The sequence below is a fragment of the Drosophila willistoni genome (genome assembly GCF_018902025.1).
Source record: "Drosophila willistoni isolate 14030-0811.24 chromosome XR unlocalized genomic scaffold, UCI_dwil_1.1 Seg8, whole genome shotgun sequence".
NCBI classification, from domain to species: Eukaryota; Metazoa; Arthropoda; class Insecta; order Diptera; family Drosophilidae; genus Drosophila; species Drosophila willistoni.
In genome coordinates this window covers 385,889-409,619 of record NW_025814059.1, presented here as the reverse complement: position 1 = coordinate 409,619, position 23,731 = coordinate 385,889, and the positions used below count along the sequence as shown (strand labels likewise).

The 23,731-nt window shown below is 35.8% G+C and overlaps 3 protein-coding genes across 5 annotated transcripts in view; 1 reads left to right on the top strand and 2 right to left on the bottom strand.

Annotated features, from left to right (window-relative positions):
- Positions 1–446, bottom strand: part of LOC6645750 — a 5,540-nt gene extending 5,094 nt beyond the window's left edge. The window contains exon 1 of the mRNA XM_002068412.4: positions 299–446. Coding sequence (XP_002068448.2) covers positions 299–437 — 139 coding nt within the window. The 5' untranslated portion in view covers positions 438–446. The remainder of the gene's footprint in view (positions 1–298) is intronic.
- Positions 1–10,674, top strand: part of LOC6645749 (HIV Tat-specific factor 1) — a 15,662-nt gene extending 4,988 nt beyond the window's left edge. Inside the window, exons 2-8 of one of the 2 annotated variants that reach the window (XM_047012316.1) lie at positions 4,210–5,225; positions 5,704–5,906; positions 9,527–9,693; positions 9,754–9,940; positions 10,009–10,145; positions 10,212–10,330; positions 10,546–10,674. In XM_047012316.1, the coding sequence (XP_046868272.1) occupies positions 4,250–5,225; positions 5,704–5,906; positions 9,527–9,693; positions 9,754–9,940; positions 10,009–10,145; positions 10,212–10,329 (1,788 nt within the window). In that variant the 5' untranslated portion in view covers positions 4,210–4,249 and the 3' untranslated portion in view covers position 10,330; positions 10,546–10,674. Of the gene's footprint in view, positions 1–4,209; positions 5,226–5,703; positions 5,907–9,526; positions 9,694–9,753; positions 9,941–10,008; positions 10,146–10,211; positions 10,331–10,442 lie in introns of both variants that reach the window. The other variant, XM_023177673.2, reaches the window with a different exon arrangement.
- On the bottom strand, positions 7,029–23,731 carry LOC6645790 (trichohyalin). 2 transcript variants are annotated; one of them, XM_023177672.2, is made up of 6 exons: positions 23,675–23,731; positions 11,641–11,821; positions 11,269–11,565; positions 10,935–11,046; positions 10,480–10,728; positions 7,029–9,458 (listed from the first exon to the last, which is right to left on the bottom strand). In XM_023177672.2, the coding sequence occupies exons 2-6, from the start codon at positions 11,678–11,680 to the stop codon at positions 7,874–7,876; spliced, it is 2,283 nt and encodes a 760-aa protein (XP_023033440.1). In that variant the 5' UTR covers positions 11,681–11,821; positions 23,675–23,731; the 3' UTR covers positions 7,029–7,873. The 2 variants fall into 2 exon arrangements, with proteins under 2 accessions (XP_023033440.1, XP_002068445.1); XM_002068409.4 differs by having other exon boundaries at positions 10,480–10,704.

Below are 23,731 nucleotides of genomic sequence, written 5' to 3'. Positions count from 1 at the left end.
TTTCACTTAAGGGAATTTTTGGCAAAGGAGTCTTCTATAGTCCTCTTTTTGGATGTAAATTTACGATTAGAACTTTGATGTTTTAAACAAAAGAAGTCTCAGGTTACAATCAATTGAAAAACAAAAATTATTTAAAAGTTAGAAAAGTAAATTGATTATGTAGAAAAATTTATTGCAAATATTTCTAAGTGTATGCCGGTATTCGGTTTGACACTTTCTAGTATGTGTGTGTGTGTGTTTCTTTTTTTCTTTTGATTGTTAGCGGGTGACAAATTTGGGTCAATTGGATGAACTTTACCGCATATAACAGCACTTTGATGTGGACCGGATATCAAGCGTTTAACCGGATCATTTTTGATATAGAAATAACTTTGAGTATTTTCAGCCAAATGGGATTTGCCCAAGGTGAAAATGGCGCCGCTGCTGGGTATATCCATGCTTTTCAATGATTATGTGTTTCAGTTTCCGTTTCTGTTCTTTTTTTTTTGCTTTGAAACTTATTCAATTGCGAATTTTATTTGTGCGGCGTATTGATTTTAATTATTATCCTGGCTTTTGCATATTTAATGTGTGCTAGAATCATTATTTTATAGGCCAACACTGAAAACCCATTTCACAAATTGCGTGAGAGAGAATGAGGATAAAAAACTAAAAAACTAAGCCAGTAATAATAATGATATAAACTATATACAGAAACAACAACAATAACAATAACTTGGTTTTAACGGCGGTAAAAAAAAAACGAAACGAAAACTGCAATCGAGGGGCACACTTGTGGTCAGTTGAACAGTTAAAAGCGGACTGTGGTCAAGCCATAAGGTCTAAAAAGTGTTAGCCATAGTTCTAGCCATCAAGCACACTCACACACACACAAAATACGCGGGAGAGAGAGAAAGAGAGAAGGAGAGAGTGAGTTAGTGAGTGGAAACCAATAAAAACTCCGCCGACTCGGGCCCACCTACCCATTTTGTGTGTGCCCACATAAGTATGCTATGAAAAACGAGTCTTGTGCCTGAGTCACCCTACCAACAATACAACTAGCAACTACTATATACAATCAACTCGACTGGCAATTGGTGCCAAGTTAAGTTATTCCAAAAGCCAAAAATAAAAGAAGTATGAGTATTTTTGTGGCAGATTGGGAATAGTGAGGCAAAAAAAAAAACAGAAGAGTGCGAATTGGCTCACCTTTTCCCCTTAACTATTTATGGCATTTCTCTGACTAATGTGTTGTTTCATTCGAGTGCTGTGTGTATGTGTGTGTGTCTGTGTGTGTAGCACACAACAGAAAAAGAAATAAATAAATTACGTTAAAAATAACATTAAAAATATGTGACTGGGGCGAAACCGTCACCATTCATTTCTCTTTTACTCTCACTCACTCACTCTACCGACCTGTTGACATTTGCATAATATAAGTTTTTCGTCTGAAAAAAAAGAGAAGAAAATGTTAATTAATTCGTTTTCGCTTTAGCTTCTTTTGCTGTAAACCCAAAATTTTGCCAGTTAACTGGTATTTCTATTCATTTGGTGTTCTTTTATGACCTTTTCGCCCAAGTCTGTCAGGAAAAGCGATTTATGAGGGGACGTGCGGCGTCTCAGGACTCGTTTAACTTACATTTGGCAAGTTTCGCAGACAATTTGCGTCAATTAATTGATTTCTTTAGATTGGCATGTCAAGAATTGAAATTGAAATTCCATTTGATACAATTTTATGCAATAAGTAGACACCACGTCGCAATGGCAATCCGAAATGGGAAATAACATGAGCTACTACAGGTGCAAGATAATTGTGCTATTCACTGAAAACGGTTATCCTCAGTCCGATGGGTTAGTCGGTCAGTCAGTCGGTCGGTCAGACGGTCGGTCGTTTGGCCTAGATCAATCAGATTAAGAAATTGAAAGTTAACTGAAAGTCAAGGAGAAATACACACGCACGTGGACTACTACATATGTATGTGTGTATGTTTGTTTCTTATCTATACCTAAAAGAACTCTTATTCAAAATCTGTAGCGTCTGAATAATATTGTTTTCCTTTTATTGCTTGCTTATGTCCATTAGGATTTATAAGTATGTCGATTGATATCACCAGGGCAGAATGTTCTTTTTAAAGAGCTGAAAATAAAGACCTTTTCGAGAAAATTTATGACCAATATGCCAAGGACATTCTAGCAAATTAAATTCTCTGGAAGAATTCTTGATTTTAGAGCTGAAAATTAAAAAAATATGATATCAAGATTCAGAAATTCAGGATCAAAACTATTGATCTGCCAGTCATATTTTCATTTGCTGATATGAATTAACTTATAAAATAATTATCAACAAAGTTTTCTTTATTTTCATGGCTTAAATTTGTGAAAACCGTCTTTGCTTTTTGGTTTTCATTAAAAATTTATAATGATTGCCATAAAAGAAATAAAAGCTAGAGAGTTATATATTTCTTTGCCTTAGAATTGCTTTGTCTACAAATTTGGGCAAGTAATCCACTGTTTTTGTGCGATGAAATCAGATTTACTGTTTGTTTAGGATTTGCTTGTTTCAATTGAGAGAAGAATAGACTAAACACACACTCGCACACTCGTACACACTTTATCCTACTCTTTCTTCAAATTGCTGACTTTTGTTATGCCACAAACCAGTCTTCTGGGCCATTTTACCTAACATGAACTTCTTTTGCACTAGTTAGATTATGTGTGTGTGAGTGCTTGTGTGTGTTGAAAGGAAGAGACACAAGGCTTAGAAGAGGGTCTATGAGGACTGGAACTGGGACTGGACTCGACTCCTTGACTGTCTATGTAATTTATGAATTCTGCTAACAAAGTTGTTTGGCTCGTCAGGCAGCAATTGCTTGGGTCTTGTTGCATGCCATTTGCTGTTATCCTTTCAAGTACATATGTATGTATGTATGTGTATTAAAAGAAGTATATATTGCATGAATGTGCCGGCCAATGTGCTAGTTCTCTAGTTCTCTTCAGTTGCAGTCGAGTTTCAGTTGAGAGTCGAGTTTCAGTTCTTGCAACTTGGCTGACTAGGCATATCTTGTGCGTTTTTTTTTTTTATTTTTTGTTTTTGTCGATACATGCAAATTTGTAGTACGTCGGCACAACAATGTTGAACGTTGAACTCTTGGCCATAAATGTGGACCGGACCCAACCGGACCACAGCGAAAGGAGAAGAGGAGTTTGAGTTGAGGTTGGTTTAGTTTAGTTTGGTTTGCTTTGCTTTTCTTGTCGACTATTTTTAGTGGGGGCTAAAATGCTAACAATTAACGCCAAGTTTATTGAACTCTCTCTCTGTCAAGTGTCTTCCGATGACGTAAAGGATCCGTAGGGAAAACCATTTAACCACACACAGCTGTGACAACTCCCAGCGCATGTTACAAGACCTTCCTGTGGCCCTCTCCACAGTATAAAGTGTCAATGGGTGGACAAATCTATTTGGCTACTAAGTCATGTCAACTGAAGTCAAGTCAAGTCGAGTCCGCGTAGTGGGAGTAGGTTGATTGAACTTCAATCGATTGAAGGAAGCCAAAATGGACAGCTCGTTCCACTATTTTATTTACTTCAAATATTTAGACCGAACTGACCTTCAGGAACCTGCAGGATTTTTTCGTGTATGTGTGTGGCTCGTCGCCGCTTTTTTGTATAGTTTCTTTACTTGCGAATGGCGTGCGCTTTTCTTTTCATTTCATTTTATTAGCCTGGCCCAAAACGTATATACACACACCTACACCCACACACTCACACACACAAAGAAGTGCTCTCCACATAGCATAGAAATGGCAATCATTGTGTAAATTGTTTACCCACCCAAAAAAGAAGAAAAATAAAGCAAAGAGAGGAGGAAACTTGCTATTTTTCTTCTTGGGCTTCTTGGAATGCTCGTTCTTTACGCGTTTCACCTACAATCTACTCCGCCCGCCCTGGCCTGCCTGCCTGCCCCCCCATTTCAATGTCAAGCCTGGGCACGTTCTTGCAATTTGTTGTTATATACTTTTTTTTTTTTTTTGGTTTAGTGTGTCCTTTTTACACTTACAGGAAATTCAAACAAAAAATATGAAATTAGCACAGAATTAGACGAATTGTCACGCCTACACGACAAAAATGACAGAAGAAGGCGGGCGAAGGAGTGCGGGGGCGGGTGGGAAATAATCAAGAAAAGGCAAGAAACTAAAATGTAGTCTACTTTTCGGTTTACTTTAATTACAGCCCTCTCAACTGGCAGTCGTCGTCCAACCAAGCCACAAAAATGAGTGAGGAAAGTGAAAGCAAAGCCATGGAAGACGAGACGAAGAAAGGCGACGACGACGACGACGGCGACAAAGACGTGGATAAGGAACAGAAGGAAAGAACAGAAAAGACTGTGGAAATAGTGAATAAGGAAAAAGTGAATGAGAACGAGAATGAGGAACAGTTACCAACGAAGTCAAAGCCAAAGGAGGACGACAAGGAGGGAAAGAAACAGGAGCAGCAACCCCAATCAGAACCACTGGTGAAAAACGAAGAGAAGGAGACGACAAAGGTGGAGCACACGGAGAAAGAGAAGCCAGAGAAAGCCTCCATTGACCCCGCCCCAACAACTAAATCAGAAAATGGTCAACAAGAATTTGCTGGCTATGAGGAGCATATTACCTATGCAGCCGATGGTGAAGCCATCTACACGGATCCATCAACAAAGCAAAAATACAAATGGTCACAAACACTTAACAATTGGCAGCCCTTGAGTGACACAGAAGCAGCCAGTGTCGGAGATCTCTATGAAAATGAGCACTATAAATGGTGTCAGGAGACCAAACAATGGCTACCCAAGCAGCCGCAAACCGAAACTGAGCACTACAAATGGAGTGAAGAGCAACAGAAATGGTTACCCAAAAATCAAACGCAACCCGACAAGGATGTCACCTATGGCATAGATGAGGATGGTGAACGTACCTATACGGATAAAGATGGTGCCGTCTATTTTTGGGATTCAAAGAAATCCGCATGGTTTCCCAAAATCGATGATGATTTTATGGCACGTTATCAAATGAGCTATGGCTTCATAGATAACACCTCGGCGGGAGAGAAGGAGAAAGCTGACAAAGAGGCAGCCGAATTGAAACGCAAGCAGGAAGAACTCCAACGCATGACCGCTGAGGCAGAGGAAGCCATGGCCAAGGATGCAGCAGCCACAGCAGCTGGAACAGCAGCAACAACCTCAAAGCGCAAGGCACCAGAGCCACCAAGTGAGTATTATGAAATATGTGCCTATATATTAACACTGTGATTTAGATAACACACCAAACCAAGATAGTTTAAGAATGCCATTAAATGTTTAAATTTTCAATCATAAATTTGATAGTTCTATTGTTCTAATGCCATTAAATGTTTAAATTTTCAATCATAAATTTGATAGTTCTATTGTTTCTGCTGCTTAGGCTAAAAGCGTGAGCTTGAGAAATAGAGGATTAAGGTTTTCTCTAATTATTATTATTATTATTTTGATTCTTAGAAGCTTTGTGAAAGAAAGTTTACAAAAAAAGTCAATATATTGGAAATTAAAAGAGAAAGAATGTTGTGTTTCTTTCTTCGAAAAAACTAGGACTTTGATGATAACTCTTTACAAAATTTGATTCATAGGATCCCAAATGTATTGCTCATGCCTTTTTTTTGACAACTCTGTGTTAAAATTTCTCATATTGCTATTAATTTTAATATTCCCAGAATGGTTTGAAATGGATCCCTCACAGAATACTAAAGTTTACGTATCGAATCTACCTCTGGATATCACAATGGATGAGTTTGCCGAGTTAATGGGTAAATGTGGCATGGTTATGCGTGATCCGCAGACCCAAAAGTTCAAGCTGAAACTCTATGCCGAAAAAGATGGCCAAATCAAAGGTGATGGCCTCTGCGATTATATTAAGGTGAGTTGCAAAAATAAATAAATACAAATTAAACAAAAATAGTTTTGTTCTTTTCTTCAGTGTTTTTATTTAAAACTTTATTTTTTTATGTTTCTTTGCTTTATTTTCGTTTAACTAAATGTAATCTGGCTTTATAAGTATAAGTTTTAAGGTATTAATATTAATATTATAGTAATAATATGCCATATTTATGGTAGAGGCGGGCGGGCGGGGGTCAGGGTGCGTGATTGAGTTTGGGATTCATATTGGGATTTGACATGGGTTGACTATATTGTTTCTCTTAACGTTTCTCGAATCTTATTTTTTTTTTGATTTTTTTTTTCTTTTTTTATTATTATAGTAATATTTAAAATTGGTTAGTTTTTACTATTTTCTTGGTTTAAAATGCTTCATTTTCTTTTTGCTCGTCTCACTTATTTACTTGGCTATATTTTTGAAAACTGCGTTTTCTTTGCTAGTTTTTCTGTATTTTGGGCAAAAAAAAAATTAAAAAGGAAAAAAAACATAGAAATAAAAGTTGACGAGGTTTTTTTTTAATTTAAATATTTCTCTGCTGTTGTTGTTGTTGTTATAGCTTTTGTTGTTGTTGTTGAGGTATTAAAAATACAATATAAATTTACATTTAAACGTACAGTATATAATTATTGAATATATATATATTTATTTTTTAAAATATAAGTATATAACCTAGTTAGTTAGTACAAATAGTTTCACTTTTTTTTTTTTTAATAAATTATTGCTTTCGATTTAGGCACAAAAAACAAAATGTAAAAAAAAAAAATATTCATATATATATTTATTTATATATATATATAAACAATTTTAGATGGAAGAAAAAAAAAACAGAACGAGGTTTTTGGATCTTATTCAATAAGATATTCCGATATTTTTTGCTCTTATAGTATTTCGATATATTCATATTAAAATTTTTTCATTTCCGAGTGCTTGAAAGTTGACAAAAATTTTTTGTGTTGATTTAAGGAAATATTCCAATTGTATGTGTGTTTGAGTGTGTGTGTGTGTGTGTGTGTGTGTGTGACTATATGCTAGGCCTATAAATTATATAGTGTATAGTCAATATATATATATATATATATATAAATTGGTATAGATATATATATATATTATCTGTACATTACTATTTTTTAAAAGTTGCTTCTGTGTGCGCGCTGCTAAACTTTTATTTACTTAATTTCTTTTTATTTTTCATTAGGAAATATTATTTAAAAAAAAAAAACAAAAAAAATATAGTTTCGTGCACTATTAGTATTATCGGGGGGGTAGGGCGCTAAGAGGATGAATATACGTATATATATCATATCCTATAAATATATATACGCATACATATACGTCACGATATATATGTGTGTGTATTGTGAGTCCTGCCCGGAATTCATTGCGTTCTTCATATCGAAAAAGGTTGAAAAGTTGGCATTAATAAGGCTAAGGCTTGGCATCTTCTATAAGTAGTAGCTATAGCACAACAACAACAACCGATATCGAACGTTATCAATCGAAGATTTCGAAAGTGTTTTTTTTACCCTTTTGTGTATTCGTTTGTATGCATCGTTTTTTCGTTTGTGCTACGCAATGGCTGGTGAACTCTTGGATATATATATCTATGATCTGTATATGTGATGGATTTATAGTTACAGTAGATACCACTTAAATGCTTTTAAGCTGTATTCACTGTAGAAATTTCTCTGGTTATTTGATTACTGTTTGGTTGATTCATTGATTGATTGATTGATTGGGTGTTTCTGGGTGTGTGTGTGGGGGGGAAAACTTGCCTTGCTCTGCTCTTTTCTGCTCTGCAGCAGAGATCTGATCTAGCAGAGATCAAGCTAATACTTGTTTTACACTATTATTTCGTTTCCTTGGCCGATATGTCTCTGGTATTATATTAGTATTGGTTAGTCAAAAGATTCAATCGTGGAAGGAGGAGAGAAAAAATATCTCGACTGGATTTACTCGGCATCGTTGAGTCGCATGGCTTCCTGTATTCTCTTGAGCTTCTTTTTCTCTTCGGCCTTAGATTTGAGTTCCTGCAGCTGTTTGCGCCTCTTGCGCATCTCAATGAATCTTTGCTGATCCTCGGGACTGAGATGGGACAAACGTTCAGCATATTCGCGTCGCTTGGCCTCAAGTTTTTCTTTCACTTGGGCATCGGCTTCCTCTTTGGCTGCATCCAGTTTGCGTTTCTGTTCCGCTGCCTTGGCTTCCGCTGCGGCCTTTTCGGCGGCCTCCTTGGCCTTACGTGTCTCCTCTTCGCGTTGCATATCCTCTTCCAGCTGCCGTTTGCGTGCCTTCTCTTCTTCGGCTAGCTCTTGACGCAGTCGCTCCTCTTCCTCTTGCAATTTCTTCTCAGTGGCCTCACGTTGAGCAATTTCTGCATCGCGTTGATGCTGTAATTGTTCACGTCGACGATTCTCCTCGGCCAGGCGCTCCAATTCACGTTGCTCAAAGAGACGAGCCTGTTCCAATTCTATCAGCTGTTGGCGTTTCTCCTCCTCCTCTTGCTCCCGACGGATTTGCTCTTGGCGTTGGCGTTCCTGCTGTTCCAGTTGTTCCTTTATGGCCTGTTCCTCGCGACGCTTGGCCTCATGGGCTTCAGCCAATTGTTTTTCCTGTTCAGATTTAGCCTTACGCAGTCGCTCTTCGTGTTCCTCGCGCAGACGCTTCTCTTCGGCTGCTCGGTGGGCGGCAGCTTGACGATCTGCCTCCTCCTGTTCCTCACGCTGTTTGCGCAACTGTTCCTCATGCTGACGACGCTCTTCGGCCTCGCGTTGTCGTTGCTTCTCAAGGCGTTCCTGACGAATGCGTTCGGCCTCATCGTCGGCCGCACGTTGACGTGCCTCCTGGTCATGTCGTTGCTTCAGTTGCTCCAATTCACGTTCACGCTGCTTTTGCTTATATTCCTGCTCGCGTTGTTCGTGGTCCTTCCTCTGACGTTCCTGCTCCTTTAGTTGCCTCTCTTTGTATTCCTCCTCCTCACGCTCCTGCTGGTGTTGTGTGATGGTACCCTGAAGACGCAGATCATCGGGTATCTCGGCAATGGGTTCGTGTTGTTGAGGCTGCTCCCGCTCTAATTGTTCGCGTTCGCGTTGCTCCTTTTCACGTTGCAAACGTTGCTGCTCCTGACGCTGTTTCCGTTGACGATCACGACGCTGTTGGCGCATCAATTCTTGACGTTCACGCTTACGTTGCTGGCGACGTCGCTCCTTCTCCCGTTGCCGTTGCAATTTGCGATCATATTGAGTTATCTCATGAGGACTCCTGCCAGTGGGTGTGATAGTCGAGGGCAGAACATCATTATTGTTGTGCTTCGACAGAGATGCTGGCGCCTGAGATGTTGTCACAGCCGAAGATTTTGTGGGACGTGGACGCTTGTTGGGGCGCCTGTTGAGATTGGGCTGGGCATTGACATCATTAGGATGCGATGGAATTGGGCGCGGGCGTTGCTGACGCTGCTGAGTTCTTCCCTTATTGCGGCGACTATGAGGAATAATCATTACCTCATCACTGCCCTCGGCCTTGACACGACGATTATAACTGAAAATATGGCATAAGAACGATAAAAGGAATAATCAATTATAATTCGCTCTCATTCTCTCTTCTAGGTGGAATCGGTTAATTTGGCTTTAAATATACTCGATGAATATAATCTACGGGGACACAAGATACGTGTACAAAGAGCTCAATTTCAAATGCGTGGTGAATACAATCCTGCTCTCAAGCCCAAACGCAAGAAGAAGGATAAGGAAAAAATGCAGAAAATTAAAGAGAAGTGAGTCCTTTTAAAATACCTCCAACTGATTGATTGATTGCATTCGCTTCTATTTAACAGACTCTTTGACTGGCGACCCGATAAAATGCGTGGCGAACGCTCGAAAAATGAAAAAACAGTCATTATTAAAAATCTATTTGTTCCTGAACTCTTTGAACGTGAAGTGGAATTGATTTTGGAATATCAAAATAATTTAAGAGACGAATGCGGCAAATGCGGAATGGTCCGCAAAGTTGTCATCTATGATGTAAGCTATTATTAATATGAAATAAACAAACAAAATTAAATTTATAAATAAATTTAATATTATTACAGCGCCATCCTGAAGGCATAGCCCAAGTGAATATGTCATCACCTGAAGAAGCCGATGTGGTCATACAAATGATGCAGGGACGTTTCTTTGGCCAACGCCAATTAACCGCCGAGCATTGGGATGGCAAAACTAAATACAAGTTAGTTAGCAAATGGCCTTAACCCATAGCAACGGAAATTAACCCTTTTTCTTGTTTTCTTTTCAGAATTGAAGAATCAGCTGTGGAGGCGGAGAAGAGACTTAGCAATTGGGATGAATTTTTGGCCAATGAAGAAGAGGCTGAAGAGCAAAAAACCTTATCAGCTGAAGATGCCACGCCTTAAGGTAAATATATCTCTCTCAAGTACAACAATATCTTTTCCCATGTGTATTTGTGTGTGTGTTTTTGTCGTAGTTCTTGTTCTTAGTCTTTGTTTTTGTTGTTTTTTTATTCTAGTTAATTGATTGATTGATTGTGTTTTGTGTCAACTTACCTTCGATCCTTATCGCCATGATCTAAGACATTCAATATTACCTCATTGGCCAATTCATGCGGATAGGTGGTATTCCAACGATTATAGATTTTATAGCGATTCGCCTCACTAACCTTTGGCATCTTATGTTGGCATATGAAACGCAATTTATCTGGACACGAACGGGCCGACCAACGATATTTCAAATTTGGATCATAGACAGCACAGAAATTATCCTGCGGCTTGCTGTTGGAGATAAGTTGCAAATAGCTAAAATAGTTGCTTAAGCGTTAAATCAAGTCTACTCATCAATTTTTAAATTTAATAAAGAAAAGCAGAAAATATATATATATATATATATAACTATATATATACATATATATTATGTGTAAATTATAAAAAACCAAAAAGAAAATTATAAACTAATCTTGTGTCATGCGGTGTGAATAGAGAGTGAGAGAGAGAGAGAGCCTTACGTGGGATCTATTTTGCTAAACGAATTGTAGGTCAAATTGTTGCCCGTTGTTGACCATTCCCAGGCATTGTTATGATGATTATAGGTAGCTCCAATCCAAATTGGTGTGATGTCTATAAATAATAATAATAAAAACCAGAATTGTATAGAATTAAAATCAGCTTAAATTACAGCTACTACTTGCAGTAACAATTAATAAATAAATCCGATAAATAAAACAATTTTTTATAATTTACATTATTTTGTGACATCGGTAAGATCGATGTTTAAGATTCTGATTATCGTTTTTGCGATATTTTTGAAATAAATATAAAGTTTTAGTTTTTTTTAAGTACCTCCCGACCGCTTGTCCTCCTGCTGCAGGAATTTTCTTAACTTGCGATCGGCATATTTGGCTGGCTCAGTTAAATTGGCATTCTTATCCTTGCAAAAGAAATGCGCTTCCAGCCAACTGCTACGCTGCTCCACCAGGGAATAACAATCGGTGCCCACGCGATGGAATTGTGGTGGACACATGGCATACATGCGTCGATTCCTTGGTTTGGCCGAGCTAGCCTGAGAAGCTCCATCGAAACTGGCTCCAGCCCTGGCTGCACTTGCATGCAGTGACTGGGCCGAGATTGTGTGGGCAACTAAAAAATAAAAGAAAGGTAATTTCTCAATCTATCTAAACTAATAAGCTGAAGGGGACTTCGATTTTGACTTACATAAACCTAAGATAAATAGTAGACTGTAGTAGTAAAGCATTGTTGTTGTAGTTCCTGTTTCCTTGTGTTGTCAAGATGTTCTTTCTTAATAGATCCTGTTTGTGTGTATCTGTTGATCACTTTTCAAAACATAGTCAGCTTTGCTTGTGTGTGTGAGTGTGTTTCGGGCACTCCCCAAGCGCTAAAAATGAAACCAATAAACAAAAAAAAAAAAGAGTATAAGAAATATTTGTTAATCTTTCGTCTGCTTATCATTTATAACATTATTATTATTTTTTATTTTTTTCCATTTTGCCAAATGTTGATTTTATGCAAAAGAAACAAAGTTGAACAAGTGTTTCCGTTGATAGATGAGCCCAAAACGAGCCGTTGCCGCCGTCACCTCCCCACGCACGGTCAAGACAAATTGATCTCCGGCATTCAGAGAGTGAAGAGATAAATTAGTGTTTCGCCAGTTGATTTTTTTTCGGTATTATTTATTAGTATTCATTCATAAACAAATTTTTTTTTTCCAACAAACTGGTCAAAAAGCTTAGATTAAAGTTCTGGTTTTGCATACCCTAGAAGATTGAAGGAGTTTTAAAGATATCTATCCGGATTTGCACTGAACTCTAAATAATATCAATTTGTGACCCCAAAGAATTTGTATACTCTGATTGATTCACTGTAACGGATTTAAAAATAGAGAAAAAGGTGAAACCTTTTACCATTCACTCACTCACTGACATTGTTGTAATTATATGGCCCATTTGCCTTTGGTTTGGCTTTTTGTATAGAATTTCAATTAACACTTTCATAACTTTTAACCAACTTGCCACCTTGGGTTAGCAACTGTTAACTGTTGGCTGTGGCTGTTGGGTGATGCTTGTCATTGCATTCTATTTTCAATTTGTTGACTTACCGAATGCCAATGATTTCTGTGTGTGTGTGTGAGTGTGCCTCGTGTCTAAAGTGTGTGTGTGTGTTGTCCATTGCAGTGACCCACTTTTTGCCATCCATTATAAATTACTTAAAAAATAAAAACGCTGCTTGGGTTAATCCGCAAAGCTGTTTTTAGTGGGCTCGTTTAGTCACTGTTGCTATTCTTAGTTACTTGTTAGCTATAAATGACTGACATTTAAGTTATTTATAACACATATCCGTTGCTCTCAAATATAAATAGGTTAACCTGGCCCATTCAATCATGCGTGTGGAAACAAACTTTTTTCTTTCCTTTTGTTTGAATTAACCTTGTCACGTTGTTGCTTCTTTTAATTGACATCTTGTTTTCAAATGGTCAAAAATAAACTCTGTCAGGTCTACAAATTTTACTCCCTCTACACATTTTAATCAAGTATATTATCTTTTTCTCTATTAACTTACTGGAGAATTTTCTCAATTGAAAGAATTTTTGTAATTTTTCTTCCTATTTGCTTAAAATTTTTGGAAAATGATTAAAGAATTATGATTAAATTTTCAAGAATTCAATGTTATGTTTTCAGAAATTAAAGAAAATTTATTGAACATGATTCAAAATAAAGTAGAATTACATGTTCATTTGGTGAAAGTTGATAATTAGCTTAGTCATCTCTAAGATAAGAATTTTAATATTATAAAAGTTTATATTCATTAAGATATTTTCTCTCTCTCTCTCTCACTGTTAATGATGATAAATATTTGTTCCATTCGATGGCTATATAAATTTGGTAAGCAATATAATAACTTTATGGTTAGAGAAATAAGTGTTTAGGTTTTGAATTTTGTTTTAAATTTGTAAACACAAGTTATTATTGGCCATGATAACCTGCATAGTAATTGCAGTTAAAAAAGAAAATGAAAAGTGAAGTACAGTGAAACCTCGATATAACGAACTTCGTTATAACGAAAAACCCAATATAACGAATTTTTTGTTAAGTCCCTTGAAAGGACTAAGGTTTTACATTTCAGTACCTATAGCGAATCAATAGATATAACGAATAATTTTGCGATCCCCCTCAGATTCGTTATATCGAGGTTTTACTGTATAACTTTTAAAGGCGTGTATATTCCTATGGGGAAAATGTGCAAAAGTTTTCCTTACGTAGTTTGCCCTTTGCAAAAGTTTTCAAGCCACTCTCTTGGCTTTTGCGATGATTGTGTCATTTTAATTGAGCTATTAGGGAGGATATGTGTGTGTGTGTGTGTGTGTGAGAGTTAGCTGAATAGTCATTCCTCCGCATTCCCCAAGAGGAAAAAAAAAAAAATAAAATAAACAAACATGCGGTGAGACAAGATATACAAGGCACACACCGAACGTCATTTAAACTGCTAATCATATATAATTTTTGTTGTAAAATAATTCATGCCCACGAACACAAACAAATTAAAACGGCAACAAGACAACAGAAGAAAAAACAACACACACACACAGATGAGATGGGTAGGGGGGGAAGTAGAGAAGTTGGGTGAGGACAAGCAGACAGACACACACAGACAAGAAAAAAAAAAGACACAACACGGCTTCTGGTTAAAAAGAGGGGCTCAGAGCCAACTGGCTTGACAACTTTGCCAGACACAGCGGCTATGACGACAGTGCCACAAGCCACCAATCCCCATGAAATCTTTCAACCCGCCGTTGCCGCTGCCGCCACCACCGACCGTATTGGCCCCAAGAAGAAATTCCTCAACGATGATGTTGGCCAGACACATTTAACTGATCTTGGCAATGGTCGTTCACTTACACACTCTTGCTTGGTACTTGGGTGGGTGTGGTGGACCTTCAAAGCGCCATCGTTTGTACTTGCTGTTGACGTTGCGTTGCGTTTTTGAGTGGCTAATAAAAATGTAAAGAGAGACGCCACCAGCACCGCCAGAGGCAGTAGCCAGCAGCAGCACCACCACCACCACTCACCCACATGTTGGATCATGAAAATGTCTATATAATAAATGTCTGTGAGTGGGCCACTCGCATTTTGACTGATTTATGGTTTGACTTTAAATGCAGTTACAGCAGCTGTTGTTGTGGGCAGACGATATATAGAGATAGATAGATGACATTCAAATGTCATTTGTGTATGTATACATGAGTTATCTGTGTCTGTGTGACCTTGATCTTGAACTTGGTCCAGGGCTTTGGGTGTGTCTTGACTCTGCTCTAAAAATGTATTTTTAATTTGATTTTCACACGAAACACAAATCAATCAACCGCAAGCAGTAAAAAGTAAAAATGTCGAGAGCAAAAAAAAAAATAAAAAGGCTAAGGCTTTTTTGGCTAACCCAAAAGAGTTATAAATAAAACTTGAAATCCTCCCTGCCTATCGGCCTATCTACCTACCTACCTACCTACATCTCCCTGAAATCTCCCTCCCTCCATTTGGCATTTGCCTGCTCTATGTCTCTCTCTCTCTCTCTGCCTCTCTCTGTTATAACCTTAGCCTAGCCAAAGACCTAAGCAACACGTTGAAGGCTAAAAAAACATAAGCTCATCATTTTGGTTAGGGGAATCGAATAATACTTTGTACAATATATATATTTTTTTTATTTTTTAAGCACGTGTGTTCCTCTCAGAGCCTACAAAAAAGCAAAAAAATAATAATAATTCTCTTGTTGATGAATTAGGTAGAGCAACAGCAGCAGTCGCAAAGTGGTGAAGGAGGGGGGTTGTAGGGGTAACCAAAAAAACGAATTAGCATAAATTAAGTTCTTTGGAAATTTGTTAAGGTAACATGAAATTTGATATGTAATTTGTTAGATCAAGAACCTTTTTTTTGTGCATTTTGAGGAAATTGACTTTATCTAATTGAGATCTCTTCAACAGATCAAACAAATAATTTAACAAATAATCCACCCACACAATCAACACATCAGCACATCTATAGACACACACAAACATACATCTTTCGATTGGTTCACATCGCATTTGATCGCATCAAAACATCACTCAACAACTGATCAATCAATCAAATGCTATTTAAAAGCAAAAGTTGTCTATATCTTCAATACATTTTATACCCAATAAATCCCCATACCAATCAGTTAAATTGGGTAGATAAGGCTATAAGGTAAGTACAATTGCATATTAATAACTACATAAGTTTTCCATGTGTGGCGTTTTATTATATGATATGTTCCATTTTAAGTATAAAATATATATTTTCTAGCCTTTATATCTTTCGAAAGTTAGCTTAAAGTCAAAGATTCTATATATATTTTGAAGTAAGGTTTTATCTTTTAGGAGAGCAATTTATTGTGCTAATAATTTTATTTTATTAAACCATCTTTGCAAATTTTAATCTGTTTATTAGTAAAGCAAACCATTTATTTATTTTCTAGCCTTTTTGCTATTTATTTAGTGATTTAATTTAAAAAAAAACTTTATATGTCTATATGTCTTTTTAATTTCAATCAAATTCGTCAGGTCATAAGTTATTTTTTTGACTTTGGGCCAATTTTCTCGCTTATAAAAAGGTTTTTTTGACAGGTGAATGAAAAGTAAGTGCGAATTCTACAAATTTCACATTCAAAATTCAAAAGATTTCCAACTTATTTTTATTTTATAAGGCAAAAGATCAACTTGTAAGAAGAACTTGTCTTAAACTTTGGATTTATATATAAAAATCTTCATAGGTTTATTCATCTGAGTCGTGTTCTTTCTCCTCTTAACATATTAAAATGTAATAGTATTCTTTTAAAAATCATTTTTTTATTGTTGGACTTTCATTTCAAATCAAATACAATTTGTACTTAGGATATTCGCTTAGTCGTTGCACGAAATTATTAGTTTATTTGAATGTATGAAATTAGTTTGGTGTTAACCTCTTGAGCCAGGTTCAATGTGAACAACAAATTGAAATCTATAAATTATATGCCATAAATCACTTAGTTGGGGGCGTCATTTATAGTTCTCTCTCTTCCTCTTTCGTCCTCTTTGTTGTCTTTTTCCGCCACTCGTTCTAATTGTGTTTTCAATTCTGTTAATCCAAACTAACTAAATTAACCCGTTCTAGGCATAATTAAGTTGCCATTCCCAAAATAAAGCAAAATTTACATAAATAACTAAACAAGAGAGCGAGAAAAAAAAGAACCACAACAACATATAGGAAGGAAACTACGCAAAATCCGGTGGGGTGAGGAGAGGCGGTTAAAAATAAAGAGTTTAAAAAAAAAAAAAAAATTCGAAATCGAAAATAAATTGTAGACTAAATACCAGTTTTTGCGGTTTAATTAAACGGAAATGTGTGAGGAGCATATATTTTGTGTATATCTTCTTGTATACCTGAAATGAAACAGATTGTTTTTTTTTTGCTGTTGTTGTTGTTGTTGTTGTCTCTCTCTTCTTCTGCTTTATTTTCGCCGTGTATGTTTTTATCTGTGGCTTAATTAATTTATGCGCATTTTATTGATTTTCATGCAATCGAAAACCGCAAATGAAACGAAACGTAATGAAATAGTTGAGTTGAAATAAAAAGTGCACAACAAACGGCAAACGGCAAAAATTCATTGCAAAAATGAAAAAAAAGCGAAAACTGTTTGTTAAATCAAACCGTTTTAAATTGCTTTGGCCAATCCATGTTCGATTCGAAATGAAAAATCATGAATCTGTACCCTCAACCTGAACCAACTGCCGTCTGCATGTTTAAAAGTTGAAAAGTGAAAAGCAGCAGGGAATGGCATTAGCTCAGCATTTTGAATCCATAACATTGGATCGATGCAGCATTTTCATTTCAAACACAGGCACACACTTTATCAGAGGCTTGGTTTGGAAAATACTTTCTAGAGGGAGGGACGAGTGCTTTAGTTTCTTCTTTTAGCAAGTTACAGAAAACAGTTCATCAATATTTAAGCCATTTCAATTATTTGCCATGTTTAAAAATTGTTGACATAAAAAGTTTTAATTTCAAAACTGAGCCTAAAATTTAAGGGAAATCCCCTTAATAATTCTATGAGATAAATTTTATCTAGGCATTTATTTATACTTTATTTATTTATACTTAACTTCTTAGCTTCTGTCGCTGCAATCTGTTTTATACATATATTTAAGCTAATATTGTCTCTTTGGATTTCATCAGTTTTATGAGCCCTTAAGCGCCACCCATGACGAAGTTTTTGCCTCATTCTACTACTGTCTGTCAGTTGCAATCTGTTTTGGCTCACATCTATCATTCTGTTTGCTAACCATTTTCTTTGCGCTACCAACCTTGCAATAAATGTAGTTCTTCTTAGCGTTTGCAGTTTATATACATAGATTCGTTTCTTAGCCATTTCTTATAATAGAAATGGTAAGAAGTGAAAGTCATTTTGTTGCCATTTTGCTGACAAGTCATTGTCATCGTGTCATTGTGCCGCCCATAGTTTTTTCTTTTTTATTATTGTTTTCATCGTTTTTCGTTTTGTTCTCAACTCCTTTGACACGTTCATTCTATTTTACTTTAGTTTTTCTTTTAGTTATAGTCTTGGCGTTGTCGTTGCCGCCTTTTTTCTTCCACATGTTCCCCTGTTGACGTATACTTAATGTGTTTGTATATCAAGTATACGCCATGGCGGCTGCAGTAAGCAATGAGACTGCATTTTGTTGTTGAGTTTTTCTTTTCGTTTTATTTTTATTTTTAAATTGAATTTGTGTGCATTTCAAAGTTTCAACTTAAGTTTTTTAGTTTTAATTGAAAGTTTTTTCTCTTTTACTTTTAGTTATATTGTTTCAACCATTTTTTTTTGGCCTTGAGTTGAACACATTAAAGTCAATTTTTTTTTTATGAGCCTGCCATCAATTTGGTTGGCTTTGGGTTAGGTGTATCCAATGCGATTCATCAGAACTCAATCAGAGCAGAGAGCTGCAGGCCTCAAAAGATATTTATCACCATCATTTCCGTTGCAAAAAAAAAAAAACAAAACCAAAAAATCTACCTGCTTTCGGCTTGTTTCAAACACAATAATATACGTATTTCTCTATAGGTTTATAAGTATGTACATGTATACATACATATACATATATGAAGACTATGACATAATTTCTGAAAAAGATTCAGACTATCAGCTGCACTAATCGCCTTAAGTCTGACTCTGTCTCACAGACCTCACATCACCTCACCTCACCTCACCTCATCGCATCTAGCAAAGTGAATGGGCGCAGGCGCCAGCGGCTACGTCAGCATCTCGTAGCACGTACCCAAAAGAGTCATACCATAGGCAGGCAGGCAGTCAGTCGGGCAGGCAAGTCAAGCACTTGAAGCAAAAACTGAACTGAACTCAAGTGATGTCATGCATCTTAAATTTATGACCCAGTCTATCTACCACCCTCAACCTCCTTCACCACCACTTCCTTCCTTCCCATCATAATTTATTCTCTCTCACTCTCGGTCTCTCTCTCTCTGTCTGTCTCTCTGTTTTGCTTTGGGTGTCTCTGTTTTCGATGTGTCTGTCTATTTGTCTCTGGACGATGATGTAAATTCTGCCAAATGCCTGATCTTCGTTTTTCTTTTTTTTTTTTTTTTATCACGGATACCCTGTAAACTTAAATAAGAGTGAAAAAATGAGATACTTTTGTATTTTATCTATTCTATCTTTTATAGTAATATATTTATAAGTGAGAATGTTTGTATCTTATATTATATGTAGATAAGATATAATTATATAGAGGTAACACTAGTTTAAATATCAAAATTTCGAACTTTTCATATTTATATTTTGTTTCTGTTTTTTATAACCCAAAATCAAACAATTGTGAAACTAAAAAAATTAGTCAAAATCCATCGATATATATTCTTTATAATAATAAAAGTATTTCAAATATTTAAAGACATAAACAAAATCATAATACATATAAAAGAAAATGTGAAGTACATAAAAAGGGTCTTAAAAGGGAACACAAGTTGAAATATTAGATATTAAACTTTATGAAAACTATTTCAAATCTTTTAAAGTTCTGTGTAAACCAAAATCAAACAATTATGAAGTTCAAAAAAGAATAAAAAAGTATTTCAAATTGATATGTAAATATTAAATAAAAAAATTCATAATATATGCATAAGATAAAGAAGCTGAAGCTATAGTGGCTAAAAAGAAGTATTACTAGTTTTTTTTTCTTCTGGTCAAGATTTTCAGAAATGATTTAGATTGAAGTAATTTAATTCTTCTGTTATTACAGGGTAATCTTGCATTCGTATGTCATTCTTATTATGCCTACACACGTAATATACATATACATATTTTTTTTATGTAGATTTATATATATTTTATTTAATTTTTTTTTTTTTTTTTTGCCCATTGGCATGACGTTTATGAGCCGTTTTCATATTTCTCGCATTGACATAAAAATGTCACTTGAGTAGCTGTTTTTTGTGTTGCCGTTTTTTTTTGGTTTTGTTTGTCCTCTCTGTTCGACTGTAAAAATATTTTCTATTAATTATTTCAAGTTCAGCGGGCACAGCAAATGAAAGCAAACAAATATTTGTCTGAAAATTAAGCTAGACAAACAAAACAAAAAAAAAAAAAAGACAATGAAATAATAGTAGCAAAGTCAGAGAGAGAGAGAGAAAGAAAATAAAAGGAAAGATTTTTGTGGCTGCTGTTTGGCTTTTTGCTCTCCCCGAATATCAAGAAGTTTTGTTTGCCACTTTTCAGTTTTGCCCACAAATTTGTCGCCTTTTGACACTTGCTCTCGGTTCTGCTGCTTTTCCCTTCTCTGTCTCTTATTCTCTGGGCCTAACATTTCTTCGCTTATCTCTTGTTCCTGTTGCCATGTTTCATGCGTCGAGTAAAGGCAATTTGCCTACAAATGCAGTTCCATTCTCTACTTTGGCCTTGGTTAATAGCTCTGTCTCTTTCTCCCTCTCGCAGTGTGTGTGTGTGTGTGTTAGTTTGAGGTTTTGGGAAATTTTTCGTTTCCATTATCGACGTACGCATTTTGTATGCTTAGTTTTTTGGCTGGACTTGGACTGGTTACCATTCTCTACTAACAAATCTCTCCCACTATCCCGCCTCCTCTTGTCCACTCATTCACTTGGCATTAGCCTGGTCTGGCAGAGGCCGCCTGGTTCCATGGTCTTGGGATTGTTGGTGTTGTTGTTTTTGTTGTTGGTGCTGTTGTTCGTGTCAACGATAAATCAAAAAGTTTTATCTTGTTTGTGACCCGAGATACACCGCCCTCTCATTCCCATTCTTACAATTACACTTGACGAAATATTTACTATTTAAATACAAATTGTTATCGTGTTACCTGACAATGATTCATTCAGTCTATCTCTCCCTCCCCCTGTACCCTTCTGCTTTGATCATCAGTGAATCATTTTTCATGGCAAATATTTGCATATCATTTCAGTTCTAGTTTTATAGTTCTTGGAAATTATAATAAAATTTCAGAATTTCTTTCAGTGTAGAATTCACAATTTCACATCATTTACAGACTGACGTAAATTCTCTCTCTTGCTGCGTGTTGGTTTGTTGTGTCTCTGTCTCTGCGCTTTTTCTTTTTTATGCATGTGCTGCAGAATTGTTTTTGTTGTTTTTCTTTTGGGCAAAAAATTACAAAATTTAAGCATATCAAGTATACGTAAAGTTGACAAAAGCTTAAACTAAAATTTCGAATGTTTCGCCCGTTTGGCATGTGGAAAATTCCCTCTACACATTTAAGCAGACACAAACACAAACAAACGACAAAAAAAACAAAAAAACAGTTTTCATTTCAATTTGTTGGTCCCAATACCATGTTGTTCACAATTTTGGGATAGTTGCGATTTATGTAAAATGCAAACATCTCTCAATATATGTCTTTTGAATTAAACAAAACTACAACTAGTTTTTACTTAAGTTATTAACTTAAGTAAGTTATTTAATCAGAATCCTCTAAAAGTAATGGGTATAATTCAAGTCGTAACAATTGACATAGAAATGTGACTACTTTCACCCACAACACACATTTTATATCAGGACACACATTTTTAACCAAAAAAGAAAAAAATTGGCTGCAATGCATCATCCAATGGCCATTTCCCATTCCCATTCCCATTCGATTTTATCCCTTTCCGACACCACCAACCATTCCATCTCTACTCATTTGTATTGACTTTACGGCTATGCAAAGTCTGCATCAATATGTGCACAGATGTGGATATACATATGTGTGTGTGTGTGTGTTTGTGTGTGGGCGTGGCATTAGCTGATGCCACATTTGGTATTTTTTAATCTATATGTTAAATTATTTGGTGTGCCATAAAAATGCCAAGGCAAGCGCAAATCACAAATCACACAGATCACACAACAAAATCGTGTATGTCCGAATCTGAAACCGAATTTCAGTTTTAAGTGAGAGAGAAAAAGATACTCAAAACGAATTGCATGCAAATTTTCGAAAGCTGTCATAAAAAAAGCCAAAAAATAGAAAAGAAGAATCAATAAAATCAAAAAAAAAAAAAAATTAAAAATACACCATTTTGAATCAATAGCTTTTTGTTCTTTCTATATTGTTAAAACTGAATCATCGTTTATCTCTCAACTTCAAATGACTTTGAAACGAGAAGATGAACTAACAGAAAAAAAAAACTTGAACAAATTGTTTAATATTTGTCAATTTGTCATACATGTATAACCCCCACACCGCACACACACACTCACACACACACAATGTACCTAACATTGAAAATTATTACGCATACGCCAAGTGGTATAATGGTTGGAGAGAAATTAAAGTTGTGGAAGTGTGGAAATGTAAAAGGAAAACCTTCGACCTTATCGTTAAACCATAAAAAATGCACGTGGCGTTAGTGTTAAAAAAAATTCAACAAAAATAAACATAAATACTAGCATCAAGTTTGTCGAAAGCGCAAATAACTAACCAAAAGCAGAGAGAGGCAGAGAGAGAGGGAGAGAGAGTGTGAGAACTAAAGGCAGCAGGGCGAAGTGGAATGGAGTAAAATGTATGCTGGTTTAGCATAGTGTAAAGAGGTTACCATCGTCGTCGTCGTCGTCGTCATCGTCATGTGTGGAAATGAATATAAATAAGTGTAAATGAAAACCGTCGACCAAAAGATGAAAATGAAAATCGCCGCTTGCCATTGCGCAAAATGTGCGGTAAATATTGACAATTGGCAAACGGCGTAGAGTAGTGGGAAAATGAGAAACTCGGCCTCATAGTGGAAGAGAGAGAGTGAGAGAGAGGGGAAGGCAAAAGCCAACTCTCTGTGTGGGTGGTTTGTGTTAGGAGGTTTGGCGGTTTCGATTCGGCTCTTGTTGGTCAAATTGCATTAGCAAAATGAATTGCACACTTTGATATGGCCAAAGTGAATTCAATACCAATATATACCCTATAATCTCTGTCATTTTGCAAGGAAACGATATATAATTAGTTGGCTTAAAGTTATGCGAAACATTTCCGTTCCCAAATAGATAGAATTCTTCGCGTACTTCTCAATAAAAACACATTCTATATATTTACTTAAACATATATGTAAGTCCCTGGTTCAATTCTCAACTAAAGCATACATTATATATTACACGATATCTTGTAACTATATCATATAGATTAACCAAGTTTTAAGTGGACTCCCAAAACCCCACACAAAAAAGATAGAGTATATAGAGTATGGAAAAAAAAAACCAACACTGAAGAAAAACCATTCCATTTGAAATATGCCAGTGCATTGGCCATTTGTTTTGCATTTCGATTTATGTATATTTATTTTGGTTTAGAATTACACACACAGCAAAAAAATGAGAAAATCAGTAGACTCCATCCTCTATGCATAAGCAGCAAATTTATATGATTAGTATTATTTGATCAAAAAGTCAATTTGGTAAATGCATAAATTTCATTTCATATGTAATTCAATTATATGTTACAACTGACATTAAATCATTTATTAACAAAATAATAAAAATGCAATGTCAAAATGTCAATCTTCTAATTGAGTTGCATATGAAATTACCTTAATTTAAATATAAAAACATTGCCAAAAAAAGAGGTAGAAAAATGATTCAATTCAAATAATTTAACATTTTCTTTTAGCAAATGAATAAATGTCAGAGTTGGTAATTTAATATTGACCTAAGAATGTTAATTGAGTTTATAGGTAATCATTCTTACCAGTTGGACAAGCGCTCTATTTGCTGAAGGCCAAAGTTTATGCCAAGTTGAAGAACT

Excerpts from the sequence above, each read along its gene's own strand:
- LOC6645790 (XM_023177672.2), bottom strand. The coding sequence starts at position 11,680 with ATGCTTTACTACTACAGTCTACTATTTATCTTAGGTTTAT. Across the intron at positions 11,566-11,640 it reads ACTATTTATCTTAGGTTTAT|TTGCCCACACAATCTCGGCC; the intron begins GTAAGTCAAAAT and ends TTTATTTTTTAG. Across the intron at positions 11,047-11,268 it reads GGAGGACAAGCGGTCGGGAG|ACATCACACCAATTTGGATT; the intron begins GTACTTAAAAAA and ends TATTATTTATAG.